At 41.5% G+C, this 17,342-nt stretch overlaps 5 protein-coding genes and 1 pseudogene across 5 annotated transcripts; 1 reads left to right on the top strand and 5 right to left on the bottom strand.

The window, feature by feature from the left end:
- Positions 1-20: 20 nt before the first annotated feature.
- LOC117142534 (putative gustatory receptor 98d) lies at positions 21-1,710 on the bottom strand. The gene is made up of 4 exons (XM_033306581.1): positions 827-1,710; positions 691-767; positions 467-634; positions 21-409 (listed from the first exon to the last, which is right to left on the bottom strand). The coding sequence occupies exons 1-4, from the start codon at positions 1,698-1,700 to the stop codon at positions 320-322; spliced, it is 1,209 nt and encodes a 402-aa protein (XP_033162472.1). The 5' UTR covers positions 1,701-1,710; the 3' UTR covers positions 21-319.
- A 2,526-nt stretch (positions 1,711-4,236) lies between these two features.
- LOC117142536 (kinesin-like protein Klp98A) lies at positions 4,237-6,239 on the top strand. Its single transcript, XM_033306582.1, has 4 exons — positions 4,237-4,378; positions 4,433-4,972; positions 5,032-5,207; positions 5,268-6,239. The coding sequence occupies exons 2-4, from the start codon at positions 4,678-4,680 to the stop codon at positions 5,508-5,510; spliced, it is 714 nt and encodes a 237-aa protein (XP_033162473.1). The 5' UTR covers positions 4,237-4,378; positions 4,433-4,677; the 3' UTR covers positions 5,511-6,239.
- A 524-nt stretch (positions 6,240-6,763) lies between these two features.
- LOC117144635 (putative gustatory receptor 98d) lies at positions 6,764-8,232 on the bottom strand. Its single transcript, XM_033309930.1, has 4 exons — positions 7,359-8,232; positions 7,223-7,299; positions 6,999-7,166; positions 6,764-6,941 (listed from the first exon to the last, which is right to left on the bottom strand). Exons 1-4 carry the CDS (start codon positions 8,230-8,232, stop codon positions 6,822-6,824), a joined length of 1,239 nt encoding a protein of 412 aa, XP_033165821.1. The 3' UTR covers positions 6,764-6,821.
- Positions 8,233-8,440: 208 nt separating this feature from the next.
- Positions 8,441-9,826, bottom strand: LOC117145694 (putative gustatory receptor 98c). The gene is made up of 4 exons (XM_033311435.1): positions 8,953-9,826; positions 8,820-8,896; positions 8,600-8,767; positions 8,441-8,542 (listed from the first exon to the last, which is right to left on the bottom strand). The coding sequence occupies exons 1-4, from the start codon at positions 9,824-9,826 to the stop codon at positions 8,441-8,443; spliced, it is 1,221 nt and encodes a 406-aa protein (XP_033167326.1).
- A 194-nt stretch (positions 9,827-10,020) lies between these two features.
- On the bottom strand, positions 10,021-11,431 carry LOC117145693 (annotated as a pseudogene).
- Positions 11,432-11,657: 226 nt separating this feature from the next.
- LOC117145690 (putative gustatory receptor 98b) lies at positions 11,658-13,053 on the bottom strand. The gene is made up of 4 exons (XM_033311431.1): positions 12,180-13,053; positions 12,038-12,114; positions 11,811-11,978; positions 11,658-11,753 (listed from the first exon to the last, which is right to left on the bottom strand). Exons 1-4 carry the CDS (start codon positions 13,051-13,053, stop codon positions 11,658-11,660), a joined length of 1,215 nt encoding a protein of 404 aa, XP_033167322.1.
- Positions 13,054-17,342: the final 4,289 nt, after the last annotated feature.

Raw genomic sequence — 17,342 nt, 5'->3', positions numbered from 1 at the left:
ATTATAATGAATGAATAAATTAGACGTGTACTAATGTAAAGCCCACCACTGTATCAAATGTATATATACATGCTGTGTATCTACATTACCTCTACATTACATGTGCTAATTTCTGGACACTGTATATCATATTGTAAAAGACACTTCTTTATGGTGTTAAAACATATTTGTTATTACTTTCAATTATTGATATTGATTGTTGTTTAAAATTTCATTCATTATTATAGATTTTTTCGTCGCCAGGTGTCGCTGTTGCAATGTGTAGAAGAAATGTAAGATGTATTTAAATTAGTTCGATTAATTTACGCGGTATATGCTTTCATTTCGGTGCTGTTAATATTTTGCATAAAAAAAATTGAATTTTAAATTGCACGAGTATAATGACGTAACCGAATAAGGTGACTACCATCTAGAAGAAAGGAAACTGTTCAAAAGCTTGCTTTTTACTTTATAATTTAAGTTTTACCCCTCCAAAAAACTTAAGATTGATGTCAAAAAGGCCGCCGCATGTGAAAATAAGCTTTAAATGCTCCATTTGCAGCGAGTATTCCCCCAGGCCCATTTTAAATATTGGATATTCTTCGGCTGCAGGAAGGCAATTCATTTGGTGAAGAACTCGTGGAATGCTATTATACTTATAAAAATAAAATTATTAAAATACGTTTTAAAGATATATATGTAAATATTTACTGCTTGAATGCAAAACTCGCTGTATAAACAGGATAGAAAAATATTGATTGACAGCAAGAGGCAAGTACCAATGCGCCCTATTATGGAATAACTTGCTTGTAGGTTACATTTCTTTTGAACTTGAAATCCAACTTACTATATTGACAGCATTCGTTTGGATTGACGGATTTGATGAGAGCCCAGTTGACAATGTGCAGAATGCTCAGTTCATTGTAGAGAAACAATAGCGTCAGGGATAAAGTAAAATACAAGCTGACCTCATTTACCAAGCCCCAAATGCGTCCTGCCAGCAATTGATTGCGTTTTAAGGCCACACACAGCTCCTGAACACTGTCCCTTGACTGGTTACCCTCGAGCTCCACACCGATCTGCTGGAGGATGTGGTGCCCACGGAGGATCAGTTCATAGATCAGGAGCACAAACACACAATACTCTGTACACTTAAGTTGCACCATTATCAGAATGATTTCGGTGAGCACTTTATTTGTCCAGTGGAGGAAGGGTCCGAGGGCCACGAGGGTGAATCGTGGCGTTAGACCCACCAGCAACACTATCCACAAGCCCACAGAGAGGGCCAACCGGAAACGGAGGCTCCACCAGTGCCGTTGGCCAACAAAACCACTAGAGGCTTTATTCAACTCTATTTCCAGATCCGCAATATCATCATAAATCCTAGAAAGGCGCCGAAAGTTCAGCAGGATGTTCAGTTGATTCCAAACGAACATGGCCACCACCAGGACCTTCTGCGTATTCCCCATAACATTGCTAAAGTCCTCGGCGTGAAACTGATGTATATCCTTTTGCAGGGCCACAATGTTCGCGTAGCACTCATAGATGACCATCAGGGAAATGCTAATTAAAAAGCAGGCGTAGCCCAATATTAAAATCCCTCTACGTCGCTTATGTAAGGTCCTCGTAAAAAATTGAGTTGGCGGCGTGAGTCCGAATATGGAATAAATCTGAAGATAAGGACGAGCTGCGGCCAGCAGACGACTTCGACATACTTCCATGTCCTGAGAGGTGTCGAATGGAACTGGCAATCTACATATGCGTTTTTGATCCTGACTGAAATTACTAACTTTTATTTGGTTGTAGAGATGATCAGTGCGCTGTCTAAATATGTGTTTAGACATGATAAGTAGGCAAACTATAAATATGTTCTATTTATGGGCTGCAATAAACATGTCACGGGACAGCATAAGTGGCAACTTCAGATAAGTACGATTGCAGCGGCCTATTGCCGGAGTGTACGCACAAGTTTATAGTGTGAACAGTGTTTAACCATGACAAAGTTAACTAGAGTCCGATAAAGTACGGAGTACAACGAAGACATAAAAGATGAGGATGAGGATAAGGACGACGACGAGGAAGAGCGGGACTAGAGGCCACTTGTGGCGAGCAAACCAAACAAACCGTCCGGCGGACATTCAAAATCGTAGGCGGACCCGAGGCGGAGCGGACAAATTTTGTGCGTTTTCCCCCATCTCAACCGAGTAATCAGATGCAGCGAGCTGCGAATTTCCTAAACGCAACTAAGCAGCTGAAGATGCAGGAGCAGGAGCGGCAGCATCAGCGGCGCATCAGCCAACTGGCCTTTTTTTTGCAAATTTTGATGATGTTACCCCTTATAAAAAATTCGAAAATTGACCGAAAAATTAATTTCTCTAAAAACTTTAAAAAGTTATAGGGATCGTTAGCATTGGTAATTAGCTGCTCAAAACAGTTATTCTTACATCTATATGACAATTTTTATTGAAGTTATGATGAAAATTCCGATTGTAAATATCACATTTTTGGCAATAGACGATTTTCCGAATTTCGGTCTTAAAGTAATCAGTTTTTTTGACATAACTATAAATAATAATACCTCGTTGAGCTCGTCATTAAATTTCCAATCAAACTGTGTACAAATGTGTACAAAACTGCAAATTCTAATTTTTTGCCATTTTTTGCAAATGTAGATGATGTAAAATGACAACGCCATGCGTTGCACCCTGAAGGCCTTCTGCGCCACCATGTCTCTTGTCCGCCGCATGAATACGATGATCAGGCAGGGCGCCGCCCTGCCCTTCAACACCTCCTCCTGCTACGACAATGCTACCAAGAAGGTAGTCGACGGCTGCAACGCCTTCGTGCCCAACATCAATACCAGCATCTCCAGCATGACATAAGCGCTTCCAAAAAATGGTAATAAAACCATGAAATTAAAAGCAAAGCAGATGCTGTTTTCCTGATTTGGGAGTTATTCGGATCGGGGTGTGGCAACCTTATCTTATAGCTTTCTAGCCTGTAGAGTGCCTCACATCCCGAGATACGGATGGAAAGACAAACATGGCTTATTTTTAGCTGTTTCAAACTTTTAAACAAATGTGACACATACAAAGCTTTGGAAATCGATATACTTATTATTACTTACTGACTTCTTTGACTTCATCCACCTTCAGCCTTCAGTTGAATACCCATAAAAAAGGATGTTATATTGTCCAAAATCTTAATTCTATTGCCAATAGATAGACTTTAAGGATATTCTGTACTCGATGATTCAGATGACAGGCGGCAGCAGTATCAATGGGGCTGGACACCAACAAAATCAAAAAGTAGAATCTGAAGTGCAAGGATTACAGATCACTGCAACCAACACCCATTTTGTCCAAGTTAAGAGGTCACAATACGTAGTTAAACACGTTACTCGTAGAGTAAAAGGGTATACTAGATTCGTTGAAAATGATGTAACTTAGTCTCCGACCATATAAAGTGTACAACACGTCGATACGATTCGACCAAAAATTTCTTAGCCACACCGAGTTAATTAGCGCCGCGGCTAGAAATTTAAATAAGCTGAATATTAATATTTAATTTAATATGATGAACTTACCACACCGCCAACGGCAAAGGAACACATCGGGGCGTAACCACCTAACAGAAGGATGTTTCCCAGGATGCGAATCCGCCGGCGTAGTTTTTATCAAATCTAACTTTATTCCATCTAGTTGGCGTGGGGTTTGCCGTACACGTATACAGCTAGCAATTCGGTTTTTCGAACCCCATTCGTAACTCGGTACTGTCGTAAGGCACATCAGATTATTTAAAATTCTTACAAATAAAAATAAAAAGAAAAATTACAGTTATCATACAACACATAAATACCATATTAAAGTCCCCTCTCCTTTTCTTTTCAGAATTTGATAAAAAAAATCTACAATATTCTATAGAAAAAAAGAAAATGCCTTCAATAAACCCATTTTTTTAATTTGAGGCTACATACCGTAGAAAACATCGAGCCATAAAACAACAAACCGTTATCGTATCAAGAGCAGCGGAAGGAATTATCGGAATCAAAGAAAAGGCGCTACCGCAAGACCTCTTGCGGTAGTGATTGTTCTGCGTTTTCGATAATTCCTTCCGCTGCTCTTGATACGATAACACTTTGTTTTTTTATCTCTCGATGTTTTCTACGGTATGTAGCCTCAAATTAAAAAAAGGGGTTTATTGAGGGCATATTCTTTTTTTCTATAGAATATTGTAGATTTTTTTTTATCAAATTCTGAAAAGAAAAGGAGAGGGGACTTTAATATGGTATTTATTTGTTGTATAATAACTGTAACGACGCCGGCGGATTCGCATCCTGGGAAACATCCTTCTGTTAGGTGGGTACGCCCCGATGTTTTCCTTTGCCGTTGGCGGTGTGGTAAGTTCATCATATTAAATTAAATATTAATATTCAGCTTATTTAAATTTCTAGCCGCGGCGCTAATTAACTCGGTGTGGCTAAGAAATTTTTGGTCGAATCGTATCGACGTGTTGTACACTTTATATGGTCGGAGACTAAGTTACATCATTTTCAACGAATCTAGTATACCCTTTTACTCTACGAGTAACGTGTTTAACTACGTGTTGTGACCTTCTAACTTGGACAAAATGGGTGTTGGTTGCAGTGATCTGTAATCCTTGCACTTCAGATTCTACTTTTTGAAGAAGGCATTGATCATGAAGAACCTAGAAACGGACTTGAACAAGGCACAGTTGGATGAGCACATTGCCGATCTGCAGGATCTGCAGCGACGCTATATACAAATGGAGCAGGAGATGCTGCAATCGGTGCAGGATCTGGAGGCGCATGCCCAGTGTTGTGCTGACGAGCGTTCCGGCATGGAACGGCAATATGAACTGGCCAGCTCTATTATGCGTTCGAGTGTCATGAGTCCCACCAGCATGGAGGAGTCCACTTCGCAGATATATTCACCCAGCATGACAAGATCGTGCCCATCTATGCGCGAGTTTCGTACGTATTTTGTTAAATATAATATATGATTTCAGTTGTATAATAACATATTTCCTTAGCTGAAGGCGAACACTTCATTACCATCCCGAGTTTTGTGATGCGGGGCGCCGGCAAGCAAACGCACTACGAATACGAGGTTCGCATCGCTCTACCCGATGGCAAGTTAAACATTCTGCGTCGATACAGTCGCTTCAGGGAACTGCACCTGTGCATGAAACACTGCTACGGTGCCAAGGTAAAAGTTTGCCAATTAAGACGTTATAACCCCTTAATATATGAATCAATTTCCGAACAGATATCTGCATTACCCTTTCCGCGGAGAGAGCTCTTCGCCTCGAACAGCGAGCCGGTGGCGAAGCATCGTCGCCGCCTTCTAGAGCTCTATTTACGACGCCTATTCGTCGTGTGCTCGAAGATTCCGCAGTGCCCAATCTACGACGGACCCGGCGGAACGGGCCTCACACGCGCCTCCCTCGTCCAGCTGTCGTCTTTTTTCAAGAAAGGCCTGTTCGAAAACGGCAAGCACGGGACGGGATAATAGTTAACCTACTGCTGAATTATCTCCTGCCTACAGTGTGTCTTTTTATTTACTTGTACTACCTGTTAAGCTATATGAACGACAACATGGACCTGTTTTGATTAGCTAGCCGAAACTACTGTGTAGATTAAATTAGTTTTAAGCCCCGTAGCTATGTAAGACCACCAGTGTCCTTTCTAACACTCGAACATATGTGCGACATTTTTTATACCCATTGTTATCTACTGAATCGGAGCTTTATATTGAAATCACTGTAAATGTAACTGCCAGTGGCGACGTTGCAATCTCTGATTTGTACTACACCAAGTGCAAATATATATTCTATCTATTAGTATCGATATCGCGTTGGAGGTTTTTTAGATGGTTTGTTGGTGTTTGCGGCCAGTTTTAATTAGTTAATTATTTCCATTTACTAGTTAATTATACGCATAGGTGTACGACTTCCACAAAGTTATTCCAGTTATTTAGTCTGTGATTGCCAACTGAAGTTATAGATCAGAATCAGAATCCAAGCAAATGAGCGTAACTGAACATTTCACGAGCGAGTAATAGTAATCCAACTGACAACTCCATAGTCTAATATCTCTTAGGCGTAAGCTACTTGTACAAATCGATCACTGAAGGGTCTAGGTGGGCAGATGTTTAGCAGTAGGTATTAGGTTCACTAGCTACTAAGTTCTAGATCTAAGTCGATGCGTCGCAATTAAACTACACTAATTATGAGTACAATTCCCGAAGATGTAACAACATGAAATGTTCAATGTAAAAAGCATAGACTAAGTTTACTTATAGCAATATGCTAGTTGATATTGAATGGTGAAATTGATCGATCGGCCGATCGATGGCAATAAGTGAAACAATAATAGCCTAGATGTAGTAAAACCTGATGGTTCCGCCCACTCAAATGGAAGTCCCTCAGGGACAGGCCAATTTCACGTTGACAACAGAGTGGCTGCTGTCTTAAAAAAATAAATACGTAAATATATACAATAAATATAATTGTTTTTTATTATAATGAATGAATAAATTAGACGTGTACTAATGTAAAGCCCACCACTGTATCAAATGTATATATACATGCTGTGTATCTACATTACCTCTACATTACATGTGCTAATTTCTGGACACTGTATATCATATTGTAAAAGACATTTCTTTATGGTGTTAAAACATATTTATTATTACTTTCAATTATTGATATTGATTGTTGTTTAAAATTTCATTAAAATATTATAGATTTTTTCGTCGCCAGGTGTCGCTGTTGCAATGTGTAGAAGAAATGTAAGATGTATTTAAATTAGTTCGATTAATTTACGCGGTGTATGCTTTCATTTCGGTGCTGTTAATATTTTGCATAAAATTAGTTTGAGCAAAAAATTGAATTTTAAATTGCACGAGTATAATGACGTAACCGAATAAGGTGACTACCATCTAGAAGAAAGGAAACTGTTCAAAAGCTTGCTTTTTACTTTATAATTTAAGTTTTACCCCTCCAAAAAACTTAAGATTGATGTCAAAAAGGCCACCGCATGTGAAAATAAGCTTTAAATGCTCCATTTGCAGCGAGTATTCCCCCAGGCCCATTTTCAATATTGGATATTCTTCGGCTGCAGGAAGGCAATTCATTTGGTGAAGAACTCGTGGAATGCTATTATACTTATAAAAATAAAATTATTAAAATACGTTTTAAAGATATATATGTAAATATTTACTGCTTGAATGCAAAACTCGCTGTATAAACAGGATAGAAAAATATTGATTGACAGCAAGAGGCAAGTACCAATGCGCCCTATTATGGAATAACTTGCTTGTAGGTTACATTTCTTTTGAACTTGAAATCCAACTTACTATATTGACAGCATTCGTTTGGATTGACGGATTTGATGAGAGCCCAGTTGACAATGTGCAGAATGCTCAGTTCATTGTAGAGAAACAATAGCGTCAGGGAAAAAGTAAAATACAAGCTGACCTCATTTACCAAGCCCCAAATGCGTCCTGCCAGCAATTGATTGCGTTTTAAGGCCACACACAGCTCCTGAACACTGTCCCTTGACTGGTTACCCTCGAGCTCCACACCGATCTGCTGGAGGATGTGGTGCCCACGGAGGATCAGTTCATAGATCAGGAGCACAAACACACAATACTCTGTACACTTAAGTTGCACCATTATCAGAATGATTTCGGTGAGCACTTTATTTGTCCAGTGGAGGAAGGGTCCGAGGGCCACGAGGGTGAATCGTGGCGTTAGACCCACCAGCAACACTATCCACAAGCCCACAGAGAGGGCCAACCGGAAACGGAGGCTCCACCGGTGCCGTTGGCCAACAAAACCACTAGAGGCTTTATTCAACTCTATTTCCAGATCCGCAATATCATCATAAATCCTAGCAAGACGCCGAAAGTTCAGCAGGATGTTCAGTTGATTCCAAACGAACATGGCCACCACCAGGACCTTCTGCGTATTCCCCATAACATTGCTAAAGTCCTCGGCGTGAAACTGATGTATATCCTTTCGCAGGGCCACAATGTTCGCGTAGCACTCATAGATGACCATCAGGGAAATGCTAATTAAAAAGCAGGCGTAGCCCAATATTAAAATCCCTCTACGTCGCTTATGTAAGGTCCTGGTAAAAAATTGAGTTGGTGGCGTGAGTCCAAAGATGGAATAAATCTGAAGATAAGGACGAGCTGCGGCCAGCAGACGACTACGATTGGCTTCCATTTCCAGCGAGAAGTTGAAAGACACTGGGAAAACTAATAAGTCTAAGTGGCTAAACAGCTGTGCACTTTCATTTTAATTAAGTCGATAAGATGATCAGAGTTTTTGATCAAATGGGTGCTGGTGAAATAATTAGTGTTTGATGTTCCTTCATACCATTTAAAAATGTTATCATAGGATAGCCCTTAATAAACAAATATAATCATTAATATTAGAACGTATTGCTAGTATTTTGTCTGTAGCTGATCAGAGCAAAATCCTGAATTTTGAATTGAACTATAATAATTACATAACCACATAAAGTAACCAGAATCTGTAAAAAAGTAAAAGTAAAAAAGTGTAAGGTAAGTTCAAATATGGCACATTATACCCCTCCAAATAACTTGAGATTGATGTCGAATAAGCCTCCACACGTGAACAGGAGCTTCAAGTGCTGCATTTGCAGGATGTATTCCTTGAGACCCATTTTGAGCATTTGAAATTCTTCAGCTGTAGGCAAGCAACCAATTTGATGAAGGATGTGTGATATGCTATTGTACTGAAAATGTTCATGGAACTAAAGTAAAACCCCTTTTTTTGGTAAGACTTACAGTTTTTACGCAACATTCACTATAAAAGCAAGTCAGCAGAAGATTGAATGACAGAAAAGTAATAGATCCCAAACGATCTACAATAAGCATAGATAAAGGGAAAGTCCTTAATGATTTCATAAGGGTGACTCACTCAGTTGACAGCAATCGTTTGGATTGATGGATCTAATGATAGCCCAGTTGACAACGTGCAAAATGGTCAGTCCATTGTAGAGAAACAGCAGCGTCATGGACCATCTGAAATATGCTCCAATCTCACCCACCAATCTCCAGATACGTCCAATGAGCAATTGGTTCTGCTTTAAGGTCACACACAGCTCCTGAATCCTGGCTCCGCAGTCGAAGTCCTCGAGATCAGTCTTTAGCTGCTCCAGGACATGGCGCATCCTTAGAATAAGTTCATAAACCAGTAGAACAAATAAACAATACTCGGGGCCTTTGAGTTGAAGCATTATAAGAATTATCTGGGTGAATACTTGATTCACCCAGTGAAAGAAGGGTCCAGTGCGTCCAAGAGTTAAACGTGGTATAACACCTATGATGAACACCATCCACAGACCAATGGAAAGCGCCAGTCGGAGTCGGAAGCTCCACCAATGCCTCTTGCCACAGAAATCCTTCGAGGCCTTACCTATTTCTAGATTTAGATTCGCAATTTCATTGTAGATTAATCCAAGACGCCCATAGTTTAGTAGTATATTGAGTTGATTGCAAGTTGCTATAGCTACTATAAGAATCTTTTGTGTCCTTCCCATTACTTTGCTGAAATCCTCCACGTGAAATTTATGAATTTCCAGATGCAGGGACACAATATTCGCATGGCATTCATAGAAAACCATCAGAAGAATTGCAACTAAATACAGGCTGTATCCTGCAATCCAACAGATCCTGCGTCGCTTGCGAAGAGTCCTGGTAAAGAATTCGGCAGGAGGTGTTAGACCAAATATGGATAGGACTTGAAGATAAGGACGAGCTGTGGTCAGCAGGCGACTCCGTTTGGCTTCCATCTCCAGCGAGTTGTAATAAGTCACTGGCCTAATGGTCCTGTCATTCCTGGGTAAACACTTCTGTTAATTAGTTGGACACGATAATCAGCTAGCATTTATATTAAACATTTAATAATACATATATAGGAGTCACTTTGTAGACCCAGGAATTTACATAATGTTTTGTTGAAATTGTTTATAATTAAATTGCACGTTTAATATGTCATTTCGGTTATGTTATTACTTTCAAAGTATTTTGTTTCGGCAAAAACTTGAATTTTGAACTGCACGAGTATGATTAAGTAGCCAAATATGGTGACCACCACCTGTGAAGTAGTTTGTTTAAATAATGATACGATCAATATGATTGAATAATATAATACCCCTCCAAAGTACTTCAGATTTATGTTGAAGAATCCACCGCATCTGAAGGAAAGTCTCAAATGTTGCATTTGTAGGGAGTATTCCCTTAGACCCATTCTTAGCATTTGAAAGTCCTCGGCTGCAGGCAGGCAATTGATTTGGTGGAGAATTCTTGGGATGCCATTATACTAGAATATCTTTGTAATTTAAAAACTATATTTCATATATTTCCTAGTTCAGTAGTAAAACCTACCGCTCTAACGCAGAATTCACTATAAAAACAGGCCATAAAAATTGTACTAGATAGTAGAAGAGTAACACCGAGACGGGCTAGGAGATGTACATTAAAGTTCATGATTAGTTCATAATAGTTATTAGTTCAATACTTACAATACTGACAGCAATCGTTCGGATTGATAGATTTTATGAGCGCCCAGTTGACCACGTGTATGATTGTCAGACAATTAAAGAAGAAGAGCAGCGATATGGAAAGAGCAAAATAGTGGCCAATCTCACCCACCAACTCCCAAATCCGACCCACCAGTAGCTGATTGCTTTTCAGAGCCACGCAGAGCTCCTGCATCCTGTTCCCACAGCTGCAATCCTGCAGTTCTTCATGGATTTGCTGAAGGTTGTGACGCACCCGGAGAACCAGCTCATAGATCAGGAGAACGAACACGCAATACTCGGTGCATTTGAGTTGGAACATAATCAGGATGATCTCGGTGACCAGTTTATTTGCCCAGTGGAGAAAAAACGCCAGTCGCCGAACGGTGAGGCGTGGAACAAGGCTCATGATCAGGACCATCCACCCTCCAATGTATAGGGCCAGTCGGAATCGAAAGCTCCACCAATATCTTCGTGCTCTGAAATCCTTTGCAGCATTATCTACATCGAGTTCCAGACTCGCAATACCCTCGTAGATGCGTCCAAGTCGGCGAAAGTTGAGCAGTATGTTCAGGTGATTGCAAGTAGCCATGGCTACCACTAGAAACTTTTGAGTCCATCCCATCACTCTGCTAAAGTCCTCCGCGTGAAACTGATGAACCTCCTGTTGTAGGGCCACAATATTAGCATAGCACTCATAGATGACCACCAGGGAGATAGAAACTAGGAAACAGCCGTAGATTGCTATGAAGAGGCCTCTACGTCGCCTTTGCAGTGTCCTGGTAAAAAAACTGGTGGAGGGGTGACTCCGAGTAGGGCTAAAACCTGAAGATAAGGACGAGCCGTGGCCAGCAAACGACTTCGATTGACTTCCATATCCTGCGACGTGTCGAATGGAACTGGCAATCTACATTTGCGTTTTTGCTTCTGACTGCAATTACTAACTTTTATTTGGTTGTAAAGATGATCAGTGTGCATTTGTAAGTACGAAACACTTAACTTGGTGAAAAGCTAAAATGCACCTTTATTTTCTTTTGATTAAGAGGAGAAAATACGATCTAGATTAATTACTTAACTACTTTTTTAAATGGGTCTTAATTCGTTAAACGCTGATACTTGATTTGTATCTATCCTCAGCAATCGCCTGCACTTTGAATTGTATGAGGATTATGATATATCCAAAAATGGTGACAAGCATCTGAAAACAAGTTCTAGTCAGCAAGTTATTATAATTGATAAATAAACTGGGTTTTACCCCGCCAAAGTATTTCAAGTTGATGTCAAACAACCCGCCACATGTGAAACGCAACTTCAGGTGTTCCATTTGCAAGGAGTACTCCCGCAATCCTCTGGTCAACATGGCAAAATTGGGATCCGCGGATGTGCAGCGAATTTTATGCAGGATTCGTGGAATGCAGTTGTACTATATAGATTTAATTTTAAGAAAATGTATTTATTAACTCTATATTAAAGCAAACTTACCGCATTTATGCAACGCTGACTTAGAACGCAGGGCAGTAGAAGGTTTACAAGTAGCGTGGAGCAAACTAGGAATCGTTCTGAAAAGTACATATTATATAGGGATTGGGGCTCTCCTAGGTTACGAGACTACTTTCCCACACACCATAGTGACAACACGAATCGTAGAGGAACTTGTTGATGTACACCCAGTTGACCATGTGAAGAATGGTCAGACCATTGAGGAGAAACAACAGCACCATGGTCGGGGTGAAGTAGCTGACCACATCGCCCTCCAGTCTCCAAATCCGTCCCAATAGCAATTGATTGCGTTTCAGAGCCACACATAGTGCTTGGAGCATGTCCTGCTGATCGCAGTCCTGGAACTCATCCTGCAGCTGACTAAGTGTGTGGCGCAACCGCAGGACCAACTCATGGATGAGGAGTACAAAGACGCAGTACTCCAGACTCTTGAGCTGCTGCATTATCATGACGAACTCGGTGAAGATCTTCAACAGCGTGCTGACAAAAGGACCCATGGCCGTCATGGTTAATCGGGGCATTGAACCCACCATCAGGATCATCCACACGCCCACACAGAGGGCCATGCGAAAGCGGAAACTGTAGCGTTGTCTTTGGCCACCAAAGCACTGTGATGCCTCGTCCATGTCCATCTCCAAATTGGCAATGTCCTTGTAGATTTCGCCAAGTCGGCGATAATTGAACAGCATATTGAGCTGGTTGGCGATGGCCATAACCGAATAGAGGCTCTTTTGAATATTACCCATCACTCTGGTAAAGTCAACCACATTGTACTCCAAGACCTCCTCATCAATGGCTATAATGTTAAAGTAGGACACAAAGAATACCGTCGCAAGGATCACGCCAGCATAGCACACATAGCCAGTCATCAAGTACCATCTAAGTCGTCTATGTGGAGTGTGGCCAAAACTTTGGGGCGGTGGTGTGAGAGCAAACACGGAAAAGATGTCCAGATATGGAAAGGCGGTGGCCAGGAGACGGCTCTTCTGGGCCACCATGTTGGGTGAGTTCTGAAAACCAACTGCCGACCATGCTGGCGGTTAAGCCACCACCTGTCATGGATGCGCTGTACCTGTGGGTACCCAACAGCGTTCAAACTATCAGTTGGCAGTTGTAATTTCATGTTAAATTGTGCAAAATGGGGAAATTGTAAAATTTGCAATATGAATTATCGAAAATACTTCGTCCAGCAATAACTAATGGGAAAATGACTGTAATTTCCAATATGAACACCCGCAAAATACCTTGTTTCCCAGACGAGTTCAACTTAATGTGTGTGTACCTTACCCATCACTGCCTACTACTCACTTACCTAATTATTCAATATACCGAGGCAAGCACATTTCACTAATTAGGTACATACGTAGATAAGATGGGCTGCTTTCCGGGTGGCGTTTGGTTGCCAGTTGGCCAGGACGATTTCTATCTCTCGTTGCCTGGCCAATTTCCACGTCATAACGCTGGTAATTGCCATATAGCATGCACCATCCACCTTGCACCATGCACCCACCAGTCCATACCATGCAAATGTGGGTTAAATTGTTTTTGTCTTTGGCCAGTCATCAGCATTGTCTCTCCACGATTGCATGTGCATCCATTCCAACATTCCCATCTCTGCATCTGTCGCTTTCAATTGCTCCACTTTCTTGCTTCATTTTCCATTTTGTGCACATAATTGCACTTCTTGTGAGCCAAAGTGGGCAAACATCCAACGTCACCATCGGCGCCACCAGCCACCATCAGCCATCCACATTCGCTAGCAAGCTGATGCTCCTGCACAAGCCAAATCAAACGAAAACACCCTCTTGTTCAATCCCCAACCGCTTGCTAATCCCGTGCTGGAATTTCCCTGGATCCCCAGGTTCCCAGGATCCACATGCACACACGAGGATTTGGATCTGGATAGGGGGTTGTTGCTGGCGCGGCGGCAAGACATTGACGGGATTAAGTGTCCTTTTTAATTTTAAACTACTTCACTTCACTTTGCACAGTCAATGAGAGCGCTGCACCACCATCACATCCACTTCCACATCCACAAGCCCATGCACATTCACGTACTCCACGTCCTGATCCCTGCGAGCTACGATGGCTCGGTTAGGCTGCCCCTCCTTTTTATTTCTTGCTACTCTGGCCATGTATGTTTCTCTTTCGAGTCCTTTTCTTTTAAGCTTGATTAAGCACTTTGTGTAACTCTATGACATGGACATGCATTTGCATGCTGCCCTCCGTGCCAATGGCATTTTTAATTTGCCATAGCAACGTATCCTGATCCAGGACCACTTCGCTTCACAACAGTGTTGTCGATAAGCTCACCCGAGGAGATAGCCAAATAAAATAACTAAACAATTGTAAATGCCCTGGAAACTGTCAGCATTTCAATATTTATTTTACAATAAATTTGTTTATTTTATTAGACTAATCTGTTAGTGTTGGATGTATGTTTTTAATAAATGCATTTTCCATATGTGTTTCTGAAGTTTATTTAATCATTTGAATTTTAAGTTTAAGGTGTATATGCTCGGTTATATCTACGTCTGATCCATCCGAAAAAAAAGGCCAAATGGTCATCGATTGCAGGACACTCAGCTAGGAGAGCAGCGCAAATTGCATGCATTAGCCAGGACGAGGTGATGATGTGGGTGGCGTTGGAGGTCCTTGGAATGTGGGGCTTCTCATTTATTATGCAGTGCAGCGAAGTAACAATGACTTTGGATTATTGTTTCCTCCCTGCCGCAGCAAACAATTGAAATACAATAAAATTAAATAATTTTTAACAAGCCACAGGAAAACGGAAGTGCTCGTCCATACTCACACACACACGCACTTACGCACACAAAGGCGCAGATTTACACGGCCTTAATAGCCAATCTCTGGCATTGGCGAACAGATAGTCCGTATATAAAGCGCTTTTTGCACTGCATTTTATCATTCTTATTATAAATATATTGTGCATTGTTTAAATTGCATTTAACTTTAACATAAAAAATACACATTTATACGCATATCGATATATTTTATTCGCAAAGGTAAATAAATTCACACAAAGGCAGTGTGTAACGGTGTGTGTGTGCGAGTGTGCGAGTGCTGCGAGCCATAAACAAATACAATTTTATTATTTATTATTTATGTATTCATGGCCATTAAACGGATATCCGTGGCCATGGCGCATTAAATTGCACTGCCGCCCATTTCCCCCTACCTACCAACTTCACCCCTTACCTTTTCATCACCTACAAGGACCTCGCCTCAATCCATAAAGCGGATCACGTGCTGTTGTCATGGCGACAGCATTAATGCTCCTTCAGTTCGCATCCTAATAGAGAGATGCTGCGTAGGGGGATTCCCAGATGCAGTTGGAGTCACAAGGGAACCAAACACAATCCTACTTATTAAGACGGATTTCTTATAGTTGATCTAATTTCCATTGAATGTTTGTGCTATTTTCTCAAGTTGCTATTAGTGCGTTTTACCTGCCATTAGTTATCAAAATGCAAAACTGAAATAACAAGATATGGCATCGAAAGGACTTAACCCTCGGAAGATTTAAAGCTCTGATAGATAAATTTCGAAATATCTGACCGATAAATGCGTTTGCACCTCTCTAATTAAAATTTATCCCCCAACTTATTGCCACCTGAAGCATGTGATAAGCTTCCGTTGGGCCATAAGTATTTTGTTATCCGAGGAGAAATCGCTTGCCAGGATGCGAATCAAATTTAAGGAAGTATCAATTGCGGGGGATAAGGAGGTTGCTTTCCTGAATGCCAGCTTTCGCTGGTACTAAAGCTATGAGCCATCCTTTCTCCACTTCTGCCGCTTGTGGCTGGCGGGTTTAGTTGACTTGGCACTGGGTGTCTGTCTTTTGCTATCAATATGTAATCAATGCTTTCAGATAACTTTGCCATTCGCAGCAGCAAGGCCTTTTGTTTCGTACAAATCGCAAGACGAAGCACCGACATTTGGAGTTGGGTAATGGCAGCACCTAAGCCACCAGGCCACGCGAAACAATGGCTTCCCGAGTGCTAGTGGAATGCGTCGGTGGGGCATGTTGCAGGGAGTTAGGAGCACACGGCACTCCGAGATGGCGTGTGTCGCCTGCCTGGGGCGCACAAAGGGGATTTCAATAATACGCGCACAATCTGTGCTGAAAGCTTAAACAATAAAAGTGAAAATTCCAATGGAGCCTCTGGATACGTGGGATAGGAATATTATTGGGATCGGTGTACAATGGGATATGAGTAAGCCCGAAAGTTAGATACTGCATACTACAGATGGGTTAAACCTATGGGTCTTTATATATATATAACGACCTATAGATAATACAAGGTGCACAAGTATACTGTTGCATGCTGTTTTCACTGACTTTTTTCTCCATTAATCTCTATTTTCATTTCTTCCAGTGTGTTTCTTTGTAACCCTATTCAAATCACGCATCCCACGAACTTGAAACATGTCCAACGCTTCCAACTTAAAGTTGCGGTTGAAAGGAACAGGACAATGCGACATGTGTAGCCGTGTATCCAAGTATCCTTGCCATCGAGCTCCCGACTGTCTTCCATGTTGCCAGCCAGACAATGCAGATTAGCCCCAAAAGGAGCCAGCCCGCCGCCCATCCACTCGAGACCTTCTCGTGAGAGACAAAAGCACTCGGCTGGGATTTTAATGAATAACAACACGAAGAAGTGCGGACTGGGTCCGCATCGGTGGTTCGAAGGCATATCCACAGCACAATCCACATCAATTACATTGCGGTTGGCTGCCATTGCCAGGGACACGCTCACAAACACAGCGACAAACACACTTACAATCACAATCAAAATCGAGTGGCAGGAGCACGTTCGCATATGAATATGAAATGCAGGAGCACATGGTTTCGGCCATATCGATGAAAATCAATTCCACTGTCGTTTGGGAATCTCTCAATTGGTCGGTCGCAGCTGAGCAGCTGAGAAAGTTCGGTGTTCTTGCCCAGTGTTTGTGGCACTGAATTGTCAATATCAGTTGGGCTCAACTTGATTTTGCTCCATTATCTGTGCAATTTGGAACACGAATCGACGACTGCTGCAACTGTCGGTTGGGAAGCAAAATACCTTTTTGACCTCTTCGCCTGCGGCTTATTGGGCAAATTAGTTTTGCCTGATTGCAAATTGTGCAAGGAGGCAGGCTGGCTGCTTCTCCTTTTGACAGAACGTAAATTCAATGTTGTGTATACATATCTTGTACAGCTTGTTGATACGTTTTAAACCCGGCCCACATGGACATATGGGGCAACCGAGGCGCACCCACC

The sequence above is a fragment of the Drosophila mauritiana genome, chromosome 3R (assembly GCF_004382145.1).
Source record: "Drosophila mauritiana strain mau12 chromosome 3R, ASM438214v1, whole genome shotgun sequence".
NCBI lineage: Eukaryota > Metazoa > Arthropoda > Insecta > Diptera > Drosophilidae > Drosophila > Drosophila mauritiana.
This window is presented reverse-complemented; position numbering and strand designations above follow the sequence as displayed.

What these genes read in the sequence shown, in the direction of transcription:
- LOC117142534 (XM_033306581.1), bottom strand. Translation starts at nt 1,700, where the DNA reads ATGGAAGTATGTCGAAGTCGTCTGCTGGCCGCAGCTCGTCCTTATCTT. An exon ending in AAACGAATGCTGTCAATATA is followed by an intron (nt 768 to 826) that starts GTAAGTTGGATT and finishes ATTCCATAATAG; the next exon opens with GGCGCATTGGTACTTGCCTC. An exon ending in ATCTTAAGTTTTTTGGAGGG is followed by an intron (nt 410 to 466) that starts GTAAAACTTAAA and finishes CCTTTCTTCTAG; the next exon opens with ATGGTAGTCACCTTATTCGG.
- LOC117142536 (XM_033306582.1), top strand. Translation starts at nt 4,678, where the DNA reads ATGAAGAACCTAGAAACGGACTTGAACAAGGCACAGTTGGATGAGCAC. An exon ending in CCCATCTATGCGCGAGTTTC is followed by an intron (nt 4,973 to 5,031) that starts GTACGTATTTTG and finishes ATATTTCCTTAG; the next exon opens with CTGAAGGCGAACACTTCATT. An exon ending in AACACTGCTACGGTGCCAAG is followed by an intron (nt 5,208 to 5,267) that starts GTAAAAGTTTGC and finishes ATTTCCGAACAG; the next exon opens with ATATCTGCATTACCCTTTCC.
- LOC117144635 (XM_033309930.1), bottom strand. Translation starts at nt 8,232, where the DNA reads ATGGAAGCCAATCGTAGTCGTCTGCTGGCCGCAGCTCGTCCTTATCTT. An exon ending in AAACGAATGCTGTCAATATA is followed by an intron (nt 7,300 to 7,358) that starts GTAAGTTGGATT and finishes ATTCCATAATAG; the next exon opens with GGCGCATTGGTACTTGCCTC. An exon ending in ATCTTAAGTTTTTTGGAGGG is followed by an intron (nt 6,942 to 6,998) that starts GTAAAACTTAAA and finishes CCTTTCTTCTAG; the next exon opens with ATGGTAGTCACCTTATTCGG.
- LOC117145694 (XM_033311435.1), bottom strand. Translation starts at nt 9,826, where the DNA reads ATGGAAGCCAAACGGAGTCGCCTGCTGACCACAGCTCGTCCTTATCTT. An exon ending in AAACGATTGCTGTCAACTGA is followed by an intron (nt 8,897 to 8,952) that starts GTGAGTCACCCT and finishes TGCTTATTGTAG; the next exon opens with ATCGTTTGGGATCTATTACT. An exon ending in ATCTCAAGTTATTTGGAGGG is followed by an intron (nt 8,543 to 8,599) that starts GTATAATGTGCC and finishes ACTTTTTTACAG; the next exon opens with ATTCTGGTTACTTTATGTGG.
- LOC117145690 (XM_033311431.1), bottom strand. Translation starts at nt 13,053, where the DNA reads ATGGTGGCCCAGAAGAGCCGTCTCCTGGCCACCGCCTTTCCATATCTG. An exon ending in GTCAGCGTTGCATAAATGCG is followed by an intron (nt 11,979 to 12,037) that starts GTAAGTTTGCTT and finishes AAATCTATATAG; the next exon opens with TACAACTGCATTCCACGAAT. An exon ending in ACTTGAAATACTTTGGCGGG is followed by an intron (nt 11,754 to 11,810) that starts GTAAAACCCAGT and finishes ACTTGTTTTCAG; the next exon opens with ATGCTTGTCACCATTTTTGG.